Source organism: Melozone crissalis, unplaced genomic scaffold (assembly GCF_028551555.1).
Source record: "Melozone crissalis strain CALT ecotype California unplaced genomic scaffold, PUWL_Pcris_2 ptg000064l_1, whole genome shotgun sequence".
Classification (NCBI taxonomy): domain Eukaryota; kingdom Metazoa; phylum Chordata; class Aves; order Passeriformes; family Passerellidae; genus Melozone; species Melozone crissalis.
Window position 1 is genome coordinate 82995 of NW_026535842.1, and position 14613 is coordinate 97607.

At 64.3% G+C, this 14613-nt stretch overlaps 2 protein-coding genes across 3 annotated transcripts; both read right to left on the minus strand.

Annotated features, from left to right (window-relative positions):
• Positions 1 to 4226: 4226 nt before the first annotated feature.
• PPIA (peptidylprolyl isomerase A) lies at positions 4227 to 6307 on the minus strand. Its single transcript, XM_054289226.1, has 5 exons — positions 6168 to 6307; positions 5161 to 5191; positions 4983 to 5071; positions 4629 to 4801; positions 4227 to 4528 (listed from the first exon to the last, which is right to left on the minus strand). Exons 1-5 carry the CDS (start codon positions 6234 to 6236, stop codon positions 4393 to 4395), a joined length of 498 nt encoding a protein of 165 aa, XP_054145201.1. The 5' UTR covers positions 6237 to 6307; the 3' UTR covers positions 4227 to 4392.
• Positions 6308 to 6925: 618 nt separating this feature from the next.
• On the minus strand, positions 6926 to 12820 carry ZMIZ2 (zinc finger MIZ-type containing 2). 2 transcript variants are annotated; one of them, XM_054289225.1, is made up of 18 exons: positions 12647 to 12820; positions 12286 to 12400; positions 11995 to 12197; positions 11713 to 11905; positions 11378 to 11632; positions 11127 to 11300; positions 10972 to 11037; positions 10726 to 10897; positions 10021 to 10165; positions 9331 to 9541; positions 9150 to 9255; positions 8838 to 8995; positions 8696 to 8763; positions 8446 to 8514; positions 8086 to 8330; positions 7829 to 7971; positions 7497 to 7709; positions 6926 to 7383 (listed from the first exon to the last, which is right to left on the minus strand). In XM_054289225.1, the coding sequence occupies exons 1-18, from the start codon at positions 12694 to 12696 to the stop codon at positions 7276 to 7278; spliced, it is 2694 nt and encodes an 897-aa protein (XP_054145200.1). In that variant the 5' UTR covers positions 12697 to 12820; the 3' UTR covers positions 6926 to 7275. The 2 variants fall into 2 exon arrangements, with proteins under 2 accessions (XP_054145200.1, XP_054145199.1); XM_054289224.1 differs by having other exon boundaries at positions 7829 to 8004; positions 12647 to 12819.
• Between the last annotated feature and the right edge of the window lie 1793 nt (positions 12821 to 14613).

A 14613-nucleotide genomic window follows, 5' to 3' on the forward strand; every position in this document is an offset into this window, starting at 1 on the left:
GGCCCGCGGAGGGGGGGGCGGCCCGGAGAGCCCTTATATTGGGGAACCCCGCAACCACGCCCCATGCAGCCCCACCCCCTAAGTCCTGCCCCTCTCAGGTGGCGCACACGCACCCTACTACGACAACCCCCCACCGCAAGCATAAAACTGGACCCTAGGCCCAGCCCCATAAAGAGCGCCCCTTAAAACCCCACCCCTCGAGGCTCGGGCCTCACACAGGAGGCTTAAAGCCCCGTCTGACGTCAAGCCCTGCCCCGCACCGGCCGCTCTGCCTTTGTAAAGGGGAGCTCTGCCCCCCGGCCCTGGAGGCAGCCCCCCATCCTCCCCATCCTCTATAAAACAGACTCGTAGTCCCTGCCCCGGGATCCCTGCCTCCTGATGCATTGATTCCTCCATAAAGCAAACCTCTAATCCCTAACCCCCCAAAATGACCCCGCCACTATAAAAGTGCCCCCTCAAGCCCTGTAGACCCCCACAACCCCCACTCCCTCCAAACGCCACCTTATAAAGGGGACATTTTAAGCTTCACCCTCCTCCTCACCTCCCCAAATATGCCCTATCCCAATTCCCAAAGCCCTCGTGGAGGTGCTCCCACCCCCCCTTAAGTCCCTGCACCCAGAGCCTCCTTCACAGGTGCTTGCCCCCAATTTCCCTCACTCTAGCAGCAGCATTTGAGGATCAGAGACATTTATTGGGGTCCAGCAGTAGTGAGGGAGGTCTCCAATAGAGTGTGAGTCCTAGGGATGTCCCCTTGGGGGATGATGTCCCTCCAGTTCCTGGGTCCTGGAATGATTACAGGTGGGGACCCACAATAATCTGAGAAGTGCTGAAGTCAAGAAGGGGACCCCCACCCGGGGATGTGTTGGCTGGGGAGTTTGTGGGGTGCCACGGTGGGGGCCCTCAGGAGGAGTATTGAGAAGGGAGTTCCAGGTGGGGGATGTCTCAATGTGGGATCTCCCAGGGACCCCCCCAATAGGATTAGGGATGTGAAAGTGTCAGGAGGGGGGCCCCTGTGGGTGGATGCCAGGGATTGGGCCATGGTGTGGGGATCCCAGGGGTGTCTCCCATCAGATGCTCCCCCTCTGGGGCCCTTGCAGGTGTTGGGCCAGCTGCAGGTCCTTGGGGAGCAAGAGGATGCAGTGGGCAGTGAGAACAGTTATGAATCCTCCATCACCTGCACTCTGAAGCCCCTCAGCATCCCCTGACCCCTTGGCAGCATCTCCCAGGGGCAGAAACCCCCTAAACACACTCTCAGGGCACAGGGTCCTTTCAAATCCAGCCACTGGCAGCTCAAACACCCTGTACCCCTCAAAGTGGGTAGTGGGCCCCAGTATCAAGTGACCCTCTCCCCATACCCTGACAGACCTCCCCCTGGGGGAAGGGCCCCCCTCCATAGCACTTCCCACAGCCCTCCATCCATGGAGGCTACAGACCCCCCCCACTACAAACCTGTCAGCCCCCATAGGCTCTCCCTGAGCCCCAACAACGTCCCCTTAGCACCCACAGATATCCTCCTAGACCTCCCTAAGCCCCCAGAGCCACCCCCAGAACCCCCAGGATCTGCCACAGCCCCTCTGGACACCCCCACCCCCCGAGTACCCATAGCTCCCTTCCAACTGCCCACAGAACCCCCCCCCCAAACCACCCACAGGAGGGTTCCCCTTGGACCACCTTTGGTCCCCCTGCAGTGCCAGCTGACACAGGGGGACACGGGGAATGTTGGGAGACATAGGGGGATATGGGGGACATGGGGACATCGGGGTCATGGAAGGCACAAGAGTCGGAATGATGTGGGTGGGCGTAGGGGACATGGAGGGGGGCTGTGGGAGACATCAGGACATGGGAAGACAGGATGGGGACATCCTGATCTGGGGCCATATCACCCTGGGGAGACCTTGGGGACACCCCAGGAAGGGGGACAAGGGGGTGACATCCTGGGGAGATCCTGAGCGTGGGGACTTGGAGGGCACCCCCCGGGCAACATCCACTGTGGGGAAAGGGGACACAAAGATGGCCTGGGGGCATGGAGACAGCGCTCTAGGGACCCCCTAATGGGACAGGGAGCCAGTGCCACCACAGGGGAAGGGGCACAGGGGACATGCATCCCCTGGGGGATGGGTGGACACAAGGACATCAGGAGGCACACAAGGACACTGCAGGAGGACAAGGCCATGTGCTGGGGGGAAGGCAAGGACGTGGTGGGGTTGGAACAGTGTGGAGGGTGGGGGCTTTGTGTAGGGGTGGTCCCAGGGGCCTCCAGGGAGTCTTTAGGGGGGCCCCAGGGTGGATTTGGGTGGTCCCAGGGGCTTCTCAGTAGATGTTTGCACATCGCAGGGTGGATTTGGGGGATCCAGAGGGTGGTGAGGGACCCCAGGGGAGATGCTGGGGTGGATTTGGGGGCATCTAATGGGGGTTGGAGGGTCCTGGGAGGGGGTGAGGTTCCCAGGCACTCTGGGGTGTACGAGGGTGGGTTTAGGGGGTCTTGAGGGGGTTTGAGGGTTCCAGAGAGTGTTTGCGGGGATTCTGAAGGTGGAATTTGGTGTTCCAGGGTAGACTGGTGGGAGGGCAGTCTGGAGGGTCCCAGTTGGTGTTTGGGAGATTCCTGGGAGGGAGGAAGAGGTTTTCAGGTTACATTTGGGGGCTGCCAGAGGGTCCCAGGGAGTAGAGGGTGTCTGGGGGGGGGGGGGTGTCTCATGGTGAATTTGAGGGGTCAGGATGTTCTTGAGTGGATTTGGAGTGTCCCAGGGGTTGTTTGTGAGGATCCCAGGGTTGATTTGGGGGGTGCAGGGTGGATTTTGGGGGTCTAGGGGGCTGCAGTGTCCCATGAGATGTTGGGGGGTGATGGGGATTTGTGGTTTCCTGAGTTGCCTTGAGGGGACCCCAGTTAGATTTGGGGGACCAGGGAGGGTGACAGGGGCTGGAGAGGAGTCCTGATGGATGTTGAGGGTCCCAATATGGATTTGAGGGATTCCTGAGGGGCTGTTGGAGGGTACCAAGACATCCCTGGAGGATTGGGGAGATTCAAGGGCATCCTGGGGAACACTGGGAGTCCTGGGGTGGATTTGGAAGGGTCCCAGGGGCTGTTTGGGAGGGTTCCCACAATGGATTTGGGAGTCCCTGGGGGATATTGCGGGGTTCCAGAGTGGGAGGAAAGGCAGGTGTCACAACCCACCAGTCAGAGGTGGCAAATTCTTTGTAAATTCTCATCAGGCTGAACAAAGACCCCGGACACGTGTCAAGGGGTCAGCCTTATGAGGCACAGTCACCCAGAGACGCAGACAAAGCTCAATGCACATGATCCACGTGTAGGAACCTTACATGGAGCATTTCCTTGTCATTTCCCAGTTCACCGGCAGTGCTGGTCTGCAGAGAGACATTGATGGCGAAGTGCCTTACCTGTTTCAGGAGCACAAAGACAATCTCTCTTACTCCCTCGCTTTGGCTGTAGAGAAACTGTCTTGGGAGTTCCAGCAATTCACCAGTTCAGCACCCCAGCAGAATGTCCTGCCTCCACCCATATGGACCAGACTCTCAGCTATCAGCAAGCATCCTTTCTCCCTAAAGGTAGGATGGAGAAGGTGTGAACCACTCAGACACCAGCAGCCCTCTCCTGCCCCTGAACAGCTGGGCTGCTTGCCCCAGCACCTTTAAGAGCTGGGCCAGGAACCAGCAGTCCTCACCAGTGCCTGGAAACCCAGTTCATCTCCCAGAGCATCAGGGAACCAGCCCCTCCCAGCCTAGGTAGGCACACAACACATCTGCCTCCACCTGAGCCCCACAGCTGCCCAACTCAACCAGATGTGCACTGCAGGACCAGCCCTGAGCCCTTCAGCCCTCACAGAAACAGAACCCACTCCTGGATGGCTTCAGGGGGCAATCAGTGGTTTCCTAATAAAGGCAGAATGATAAACACAGACCAGGAACAGAGTCATCCGGGTTTGCTGCTGGTCGCTGGGTGTCACTGCCCCTCCCATACTTACAGGCACAGGGCAGTGGTTGAAGGAGTAAGAACCCTTCCCCAGCTAAAACACTAAGGACCCCCCATGGATCAGTTCAGTCCTCAGACCAGCTTACTCTCTTCACTCTGGATCCTCCTGGGGTGCGCCTGGTGTAACCACCCCACCAGCAGGGGTCCTCCTGCCCCCTCAACACCTTCTATTCCCTCCCCCACCAGTGCCAAACCCTGCCCTCCCCAGCTGGGGACAGAAGGGAACCGCTATGGTGTGTGTAATTTAACTCGTTTTATTTAGACTCGAAGGTAACTGCGGCCCAGTGGGACCGTGACCCAGTAGAAACGCAGCAGTACATCAGGACTGGGGTGGGAGCAGGTGAGCTGCAGCGGGCTGTGGCGCCCAGGCTGCCTGAGGAGCCGTCAGTCGGTGAGAGAAGGGTTTACGAGAGCTGCCCACAGTCGGTGATGGTGATCTTCTTGCTTGTTTTGCCATCTTTGGAGCCGCAGCGCTCCATGGCCTCCACCACATTCATCCCCTCCTTGACGCGGCCAAAGACGACATGCTTGCCATCCAGCCTGCGGAGAACCACCAGTCACAGCCGGTCCCATATCCCCCAACGCAGGACATCTCCCAGATGCAGACCCCCAGCTCCTCCTCCCACAGCCCACAACTCACCACTCGGTCTTGGCAGTGCAGATGAAGAACTGGGAACCGTTCGTGTTGGGGCCAGCATTGGCCATCGACAGGATACCAGGACCCGTGTGCTTCAGGATGAAGTTCTCATCTGGGAACTTCTCCCCATAGATGGATTTGCCTCCAGTGCCATTGTGGCGTGTGAAGTCACCACCCTGTGAAAAGGCAGTATTTCAGGGCATGGGTGCAAAAGAACACTCTGGAACTGGGTGCAGGCAAATGGCAGAACCAACCTCGCACCCGGAGTCTGCCAGCATCCAACTCCAAAACCTACCTGAGTGCCAGACTGCCTCACCTACCCACCCACCTACCCACTGCAGCAAGAGCACCACACACCTGGCACATGAACCCAGGAATGATTCTGTGGAAGCAGGAGCCCTTGTAGCCGAATCCCTTCTCACCAGTGCTCAGAGCACGGAAGTTTTCTGCAAAGGAAATAAAACCCCACTATGAACAGATTTGTTGAGTTTGGGGCTTGGTACAGTCGCTGTGGAGCCAAAGTTGTTTTACCAACCTGCTGTCTTCGGCACCTTGTCTGCAAAGAGCTGTAAAGACAGGAAAGGCATTTGTCAAATCCGGGCTGGCCACTGTCCCCCACTCCCCGAGGCCAGTCCAGACCGTGGGAATCCCCCCAGACACTGCTCGGAGCCCAGGAACCCCCACCGGGTGGGGGCTTCTGGGCCGTGCCAGTAGCTCTAGATTCCTCCCCGTCTCACACCATTATCTGCAAGCACTGAACTAACAGATGCATCGCTCATCTCACCAGCGGTGCAGAGAAGCGTTCATTCCGCTGGCCTGGATTAAATTAAACATTAATGTGCCCAAGCCTTCCTGGGCGGGGCGCGCGCGCCGCCTCCCAGCGCTTCGGGAGGATTTTGGGCTGGATGCGCCGCCCGTGCGGGAGCGCGGCCCCGAATCCGCAGCAGCCGCGGCGCCCGGAGCAGGCCCGGCCGTGCCAGGGATGCTCTGCGCCCCGGGCGGGGTGAGAAATGCTTCGCCTTCCAGCGACAATCCCGCAGTGATCGGGTTGCCGGCACTCCCCGCCGACATCCCCAGACTCGAGCAGCACCGGCCGGGAGCTCGACGCGGCTCATCCCGATACTCCGGGGGCCTTGCGATAAAATGGCGGCGGAGCCGCCACGGCCGCGACCCGCAGGGGGGGGGGGGAACTGCCGCGCCCCCCCCCCCGGCCCGGGGCGGAGCGGAGGCGCGGCGGGAACGCGGCGGCAGCGAGACCGGCGGTAACGGGAAACCAGCGGCACCGGACCAGGTGCGCATGGACTGCCTCGGGCGATGGCGCGCCCTGGGCTGGCACCGCGCCGCCGCTCCTGGAGCCGCCCGAGCGCGACGCTCGGGGCCCTTTGTTCGCCCCGCCGGGCCGGGGGCGCCCCAGCCCCGCAGCCACCAAGGCGCCCCCGCCGCGCACGCGCGGCGCCGGCTGGCCCCCCACCGGCCCCGCGCGCCCGGCGAGGAAACGGCAGCGGCGCCCACCGCCCCTCCCCGGACGCCTCCCGCGCCCACCTCGAAGGTGACGCGACCCAGGGGCTCGTTATTAGCGGCGATATCGAAGAAGACGACGGGGTTGGCCATGGCGACACACGAGCAGGGCAGCAGACACTCCTCCGTACGGCGGGCGCGACGCAGCAGAAGGAGCGCACCGCCCCGCCGCCCCTTATGTAGGGTTGATGAGGGCCCGCCTCCCTCGCAGAGCCGACCAACGGTCGCTGGCAGAGTGGCGGAGTGGCAGGGCAGACAACCAATCGGCGGTACCGCCTTTGAAAGAGGGGGGAAGGGGGAAAAAAGCGCGGGCGGGGCGGGGGCCGCGGTCCGGCGCTGGGCAGGGCGCGGCGCGCATGCGCTGTGCGGAAAGCGAGGAGCGGCGGGATGGCGCAGGGGAGGCGGGCGCAGCGCTGGGCCGCCGTGAGAGGAATCTCGGGGGATGCGGCGGCACCAGGGCCTCTGGGGCTTGGAGCTGCCGGAGCTGCGGCCCAGCCGTGGCCACCCACCCCCCAACGCGCGGAGACAGCCGATTGCCCTCCTCCGCCGCCGGCCCCGGTTAATGATTGACGCCACAGGTCCGGTTCACCGCCCAGCCCGGCCGCCGCTGCTCGGCGATAGGGCAGGATTCCCTCGCTACTCGAGACACACCTCCCCGCTCTGCCCGGACAGAGGCCTGGATCCTCCCGCCATCCGAGGGCGTCCCCTGCGCGCTCAGAGGGGTGGCGGGGCCAGCCCCACAGCGGGATGACAAAAGATAGGGACACGCGTGACCCTGCAGAAGGATCCTTTAATAGCCATCGGGGACATACAGGGCAGCTCGTCGCGGGGCAGGGGGAGCTGAGCTCCACGCCCCATGCCAGACCCGTGCGGTAAAAGGGGCAGCAGCATTTGCACATTGATAGGGGGGCACGGGCAGCCCCGCAGTGACGCACTTGCCTTTAAATATGGGGAGTCTCGGGGGAGCAGTAGTGTCTCTACACTATGTACAGCCTTGTGCTTCTGGGGGGGCTCAGCCCCTCTGTCCCATCGCAGCCCTTTGAGAAAGCCCCCACTGTGGGGGGTCCCAGCTCTGCAGCGGGCAGGGGCACACAGTGCTGCCCCCCAGCCCCGGGAGGGGGGCGAGGATGGCTCAGTTATTCTCGAAGAGAGAGAGGAGGTCATCGTTGCTGCTGCTGGGGAGGTCGGGGGGCCCCAGGTAGGAGAGCAGCTCGTCAGGATTCGTCAGGTCGGGCAGGAGCTGGGGGCGGCAGTGTGTGATGATCGGCTCCCCGCAGCTTCTGCCCACCCCCCTGCAGCAGCCGGGGTCCCGAGCCAGCGGCAGGACCCTTGTCCACCCCCCCGAGTACTCACGTCGAGGGCAGCCTCGGAGCCATCGCCCGCTGCGGCCATGTTGGGTGCGGGGGGGAAGACGAGGTCGGCGGTGTGGGCCGGGGCTCCCAGGGGCGGCCGTACCCCTGCGCCCCGAGAGTGCAGCGTGGAGCTGGGCTGGCTGCCCGAGGGAGCACTGTGCAGCCCCGTCTGCACGACGGGGTGGGACGGCTCCATTCGGCCCGCTGGGGGAAGCTGGGGAGTGAGGGGAAAGAGCATAGCCATGAGACCCTCCCTCCCCCGGGACCCCCCAGCCCACCCAGAGTGAGACATGAGGGCTTGCGGGGAGTCCCTCCACCTATAGCCCAGCTGACCTGTGCAGGCAGAGGGGGCACAGGAGGCTTCTCAGGGGCCAGAAGGCTGCCTGGCATGTTGGGCTGGTAGGAGATGGAGGAGGGGCCTGGTGTGAAGTCACTCAGCGTTGAGGGGCCAGGGACACCAGGGGCAGCAAAAGGCTCTGGGAAGCCCCCAGGACCCAGAAAGCTGGAACCTGTGAGAGGAAATGGGGCAATTGGGGGACACACACACAGGGATGGGGTTCAGTCCTGTCCCCCATGGGTGCCCCCCGTACCCGGGGTGCCGTAGTCGGTGGCAGCCCCCACTGGAAGTTGTGACAATGCTGGGAAGGGCACAGAGCCAGGCCCCAGGGCCGCAATCATCTCCATGATGTTGGGCAGCACCATGTGTGCAGGACTGAGTGTCCGGCACCGCTTCAGCGCTGGCCCCTCCGGCTCCTCCTTGATGTGGACGTCAGGTTTGATAGGGACGGGTTTCCAGCTGCAGGTCGGGTCGATGGTGATCTCCTCATGCTCTGAACTGGGGACAGCAGGACCACAGAGGAAGTGAGGCTGGGGGCACTGGCTGCATAGGCCCCCAGGGGTGGCACAGGACTAGGCATGGATGGACAGACAGCCAAAGGGAAGGCACTTACTTCTGAATGTAGATCAGGATGCCCAGCATGTACTGGTCAACCTCCAGCCCCTCCAGCAGGGCCGTCTTACTGCAGGCAGAGAGAGAACAGAGTGAGGTATGGGAACCCCCACCAGACAGGAACCTCCCCCTAAGGCAAGAACTGTTCCTCTCCCAGGGCAGGAAATAGATTCCCCACAGGTAGTGAAACACACATCCATGCCCTGCAGGCCGGGACAACAGGGCATGGCCCCATTGCAGACCCCACTCACTTGCAGACAGGACACCGCCATGTCCCCCTCTCACAGTTGAGCTGCAGGTATGACTCCAGGTCAAAGCACTGTGGGGAGAGCAGCAGTTGAGATGGAAGAGGCAGGATACTGGATACAGCACCCTGTCATCACCACGCCCTACCTGTATGTGCCGGCAGTCATGACCCCTGGCTGGAAGCTGGATCCTCCGGAAGGTGATAGGGCATTTGAGGGACACCTTGATGGCTGTCTGCTCCACACCATCCTCACCATTGGGCCCTGGTGTCCCCGGGATCGTCCCACTGCTGAAGTTGCGCTTGACTGGGAAGGTGAGGGCGAGGGGCACCAAGGGTCAGAACCAGGACCCTGGGACGGGGGTGGCACCGTGGTGGCACCTGGGCAACACTGCAGCATCACCCCCATCCTGCTGTGGCCTCCCTGCCACAGTGCATCCTGCTAAGCCCCAGGTGCTCACTTTTGGTGATGCAGTGCTCGGCGGGGAGCAGGCGCTTCTTGATGAGCCCCTGCAGCACCGAGCGCACCGAGGGCCGGTGCACCAGCTGCAGGACGAACAGGTGGGACTGTGGAGAGATGGGAGGCTGAGCTGCGGCCCCAGCCAGCACCCTCCCTCTCCTGGTACCCTCCTGGTGACTCACACAGCAGCAGGCGGTGACAGTGATCTGGATAGTGTTTCTGCCGGGCTGGCAGACGTGCTTCAGGTAGAGTGGCTTGTGGGAGGTCTTGTTGTCACCACGCTCAATGGTGAGCGGTGTGGCGTTGACGCTCACCTGCACGGAGGCCGGCCAGTTGGTGTTCATCTGCCGGTCCTCGTGGTGGTAGCACTTGAACTGCAGCTCCAGGTCAGGCCTGGGGACAGGCAGGGTGTGGGCAGGGAGTGCGTCCACATGTGTCACCACACCATGCTGCTCCCTGCTCTGAGCCATGCAAAACCATGCAGTGCTAAGCCATTCCATGTTACACTGAGTCATATGGCACTGTGACAAACCCCAACAGCAGCACAGCACTGTGCCAGGCCACACCACATCCCACCATGCTGTGCCATGCCAAGCCATGCCCCAAAGCACCAGGCTGTGCCACAACGTGCCAAACACCATGACACCACGCTGAACCACGGCAGTACAGCTGTGCCAAGCCACACTTCACACCGTGATGCAGGGACAGTGCTGTGCCCAGCCATACCAGGCCACACATCCCCGTGCCACATGGCACACGCAGTGCCCAGCTGTGCTGCCAGCATAGCCCCACTCCACAGCACACGGTGCCATAAAGCACCCCCCTGAGCAGCACTGTGTGACACTCCAGAAGGTGCCCCCCAGCATCCCCACCTCATCATGAGGGTTTTGTAGACAGAGTCACGGAGCTGGAAGACGTGGTTGCTGACAGCCAGGTTGTGCTGCAGGCGGAAGGGCTCCAACACCACGCCGTCCCGCACCGGGAAGGTCAGCCGCAACTCCTCGCCGGGGGCCGGCCCTGCGGGACACCGCCCTCAGGGAAAGGACACCTTCCCCGGGCGTCAGCCACACCCTGGCCACGCCCCAGCCGCGCTCCGCCCACCGCACAAGAACCCAGCTTGCAGGGAGCCCAACCTACGCGACCCTGCCCACCCTGGACACCGCGCCCCGGGCAATGCAGGAAGCCCCTCCCACCGAAAGCGGCCCCACCCCTGGGGACCACCCCCGAAGCCCACCCCACCGCAGATTCCTCCCGCTCGCTCCAGGAAACCGCACCATAGCCAAGCCCCTCCCGATCCACCCTAAAAGCAGAAGCCCCCACCAAATCAGCACTCCTATAAAGCCCCGCCCCCTGAGGCCACACCCTTTTAACAAGCCCCCCCCCACTAATCACAGGCAACCCACTCCTGCCTCAATCAGCCCCCAAACCCTGGCAGTGGGCACGCCTCTTCTCTGAATTTCCTCCCACCCTCCATTTAAGGGGAAAAGGCCAGGGAGCTGTCAGGAGCGAGGTCTGCGCCGTACACACGGGGGTGATCTCTGCGAAAGTCCCCCCTCACCCGCACCAGGGACACCCACCTGAAGGGGACGGGTGCAGGGGGGCAACGCTGGGCTTCATGTCTGCCAGGAAGGGTGACTTGACATCCTGCCCAGGGGACGCATAGGCGGGGATGCCACTGCCTGGTGTCATGGGCGGCGTGGGGTTCCCGGCCAGCGGCGAGCTGGGGTAGCCCGGCAGTGACCGGCCCGGCTGTAGAGGCAGCACGTGCCCTCAGTGTCCAGCCAGGCCAGCAGAGCCCCCACGCCGCCCGCTGCCACACTCACCCCATTGATGGCTGCTTGGCTGTAGGTGCTGAAGCTGGCGCTCTGCCCATTGAACTGGTCAGCTGGCTATGGGAGGAGGAGGGTCTCCAGGGGCTGGCACCGGGGCATGGTGGACACCCAGACCTCCACCCCTTGCCCACGTTCCCCTGTGGTACCTTGTAATAGGGTCCAGCACTGCCTGAAGCGGAGAGGTACTGGCCCACACTCTGCTGCACCCTGTGGCCAGGGTATGAGGGGGACGGAGCGGAGGACGGGGGGGCGCTGGGGGCATACTGGGCACCAGCTGCAGCATACTGCCCGCCCTGGAGGTACTGCTGCGGTGGGTACCCCTGCGGGGCCAGGGAGTCAGCACCAGTGGGAAAGGGGCCCAACCACATGCCATAGCCCTCACCAACGCGGCACTCACCTCATTGGAGTACCCCCGCTTGAGGCCCTGGCGGGGCAGCTGCTGGCTCTGGGGAGGTCCAGGGTATGTGTGCTGAGGCACTCGCTGCCCACCATAGAGGGGGCCAGTCCCGGGCGCCCGCACTGGGCTCATGCTCACAGGGGAGACACCAGAAGGGGCCACAACACCTGCCATGCCAGCTGGGCTCATGCTGTTGGGGCCACGGGGTCCAGCATGGGGAAGGAACTGGTTGCTGAAAGACTGCCCTGTGCCCATCTGCAGCAACAAACACAGAAGGGTCACAGCAGGCCAGGGGGGCTGTCAGCTCCCCAGTTCTGCCACATCCAGGTTCTTACCGCACCATACTGGCTCAGCTCCTGGCTCTGTTTCTCCTGCAGTGCCGCCACCGTTGCCGTGGCTGTGGCCGTGGCTGTGGCAGCAGCAGCAGCCACAGCAGCAGCTGCTGCTGCCTGGGTGAAATCAGCAGTGGCCCGGCCGGCATGCGAGGTGAGCCCCATCCCTCCAGGACCACTCGGGCCACCATTGTAGCTGAAGAACAGAGAAGCAGGAAGGGGAATGCAGTGGCCCTCCCTGCAGCAGGGCACATGCCAGGCCACAAAAAACAGGGCTGGCCTTACCTGGCAGCGAAGCCTGGCCCATTGGAGTAGGTGTTGCGCCCATAGACACTGGGCTGCACATAGCCCTTCCCTGGTGCCCCCTCAGCAAAGGGCTGCTGTGGCAGGAATGGTGGGGAGCTCATGCCCGAGCTGGTGCCTGCCATGCCAGGCAGCAGTGGAGTGCTGGAGCTGCTTCCCCCAGGCCCCATGGGGCTGCCAAAAACCTGGAGGGCGCAATGGGAGGCAGTGGGTCAGGCAGGGGCAGTAGCATCCAGGTGCGGGGGATGCCTGGGGCGGGGGTGCTGCTGGTACCTGGCTCTGGGAGGGGTTGCTGACACCCCAGACAGTGGTTACCACGGAGAGGGATCCCGGCGGCTGATTGGTGCTTGGTTGCCAAGGAACAGCCTCATATGCAAATGAACCATCACTAGAAAGAAAAACAAATTAATGAAGGACGGAGGAATGGAGGAGGAATGGAGGGACGGAGGGATGGAGGGATTGAAGAAATGGAGAGATGAAGAATGGAAGGGATGGAGGGACAGACAAGGGGATGGATAGATGCATGGATGGAAGGATGGAGGGAGGGACTGAGGGACTGAGGGAGGGATTGAGGGAGGGAGGGATGGATGGATGGAAGGATGGATGGATGGAGGAACGCTGCCCCGGCGCCCACCCGTGGGGCGCAGGCGGCAGCGAGGGTTTCATGGGGTTCATGGAGCTCATCAGCGGGTGTGGGCTGGGTCTTCCGAGGCCGTGGCGGGCACTGCGGGACGGCGGCACCGTCTGTCACTGGGGCTGCGGGAAGCAGTGGAGCGGCGGGTGAGGGGCGGCCGCCCCCAGAGAGGCCGGGGCGGGGGGGCAGCCCGTAGGCTTCGCGACCCCCCTGCCTCCGCGGCCGGGGCTCGGCGTCCGGCCCGCGGCTGGCACGGGGCACCGGTCGGCACGCGCCGCCCCCGCTCCGGGCCGCCCCCCCGGCTCCGCGCCGGCCACCGCGGCGTCAAAGCTCCCCGGGGCGGCGGGCGTCGGGGGCTTCCCCCGCGCCTGCGGGCGGGGGGAACCACGGGGACTTCCCGGGGAAGGGACGCGGCCCCCGGCCCGGCACTGCGCCCCGCTGCCCGAGGTATTTCCAGCCGGGCTCGCCAGCGGGGGGCCGCGGGGTCACCGGCGCTTTCGGTTCCTCCCGGCGCCGCGGGAGGGCGGCGGAGACGGGGTCGCCGCGAGGAAAGACAAGGAGAGGGGAACAGGGAACACCCGCGGCGGGCCTGCCCCGGCTCCCGGGAGCCGCCACCGCGGAAGCACCGGCCCCCGGCGGCCCTCACCGGAGGTGACAGCCCCCTCCGCTCCTTCCCCGACGGCACCGCAGGGACAGGCCCCGGGGCCGGGCCCCCCATTGCCATGGCAACCACCCCCACCACCCCCGGGCACGGCGGGGGGGGCCCGCGGGGACACCGCCAGCCCCGCCCGCCTTCCCCCCCGTCCCCCCGCCCGGCGCTCCCGCTCTCACCGCGGCGGCGGCCCAAGATGGCCCTGGCGGCGCGGGGCGCGCGCGGCTGCGCGGAGGCTGCGCGGGATCTTCAGCCGCGCGCGGCCGCAGCTCCGCGGGGGGCGGGGCCGGGAGGCGGGGCCCGGGCGCCGCCGCGCACAATGGGGCCCCGCGCTCATCAGTATGCAGGCCCCGCCCCCGCCCGGCCAGGCGCGGGTAGCCGAGCGCCGAAGGGTCCGGGCGGCGGCGGGGAGCGGGGCGAGGGCAGTGGGGGAGCGTGCGGCCCCGTGTGCGTGAGGAGCGCGACCGCAGCGGCGGCACCGCCAGACGCGCGGGCATCCGTGTGCGTGAGGAGCGCGACCGCAGCGGCGGCACCGCCAGACGCGCGGGCATGTGGCACCTGGCACCGGTGTGCGCGCGGGGACAGTGCGCGGGGACACGGTGTGCGACCCGGCGTGTGACTGCGCAGCCAGGGGGATTCGGCGGGGCGTGGCACGCGTATCCCCCGACCTCACTCCTGCACTGAAAGACCTGCAGACCCGAAAAGCGGCGGTGGGTTCTGGGGACACCGACAGCGAGTCCCAGCTGGGGCTGCCCTATCGCCCCCATCCCCCAAGGGCTCCTGCGGGAGGACGCGGTGGGCTCGGGAGGTGCCAACAATGAGCTCCGTTCCGGAGATCACCTCCCTCGACTCCACTCAGGATCTCCAATGAGAGGACACGGCACCCAGCACCAGCCCTGTCTGTCCCTGTGGGGGCTCAGAGCTGGGGGATGAGAGGGGTAGAACATGCTCCCCGAGGACAGGCAAAGCTGAGACATGGGCACAGCACACTCACACCTGCCTGGGCCCTCAGGACATGCCCCATGCCCTTCCTTCAAGAGGCAGTGGCTGCACACGGGCAAGTCGAAGACTGAGAGGAACTGGGAAGAACCTGACTCACTGCATTGGGCAGTAGAAGAGCTGTGGGGACCAGCCCCTCTTGTGGGGTACAGCACACCCCCAGAGAAGAGCCCCAGGGAGCAGACATTCCAGGGCTCTGGGGGGCCATGGGTCTTACCCACCATGGCAGCAGGCAGCCCCCAGACCCTCATGCTCCCCAGATGGCTGCACCGGAGCCACCCTGGCATGAGGCAGACAAGGACTCGAGGCACCAGTA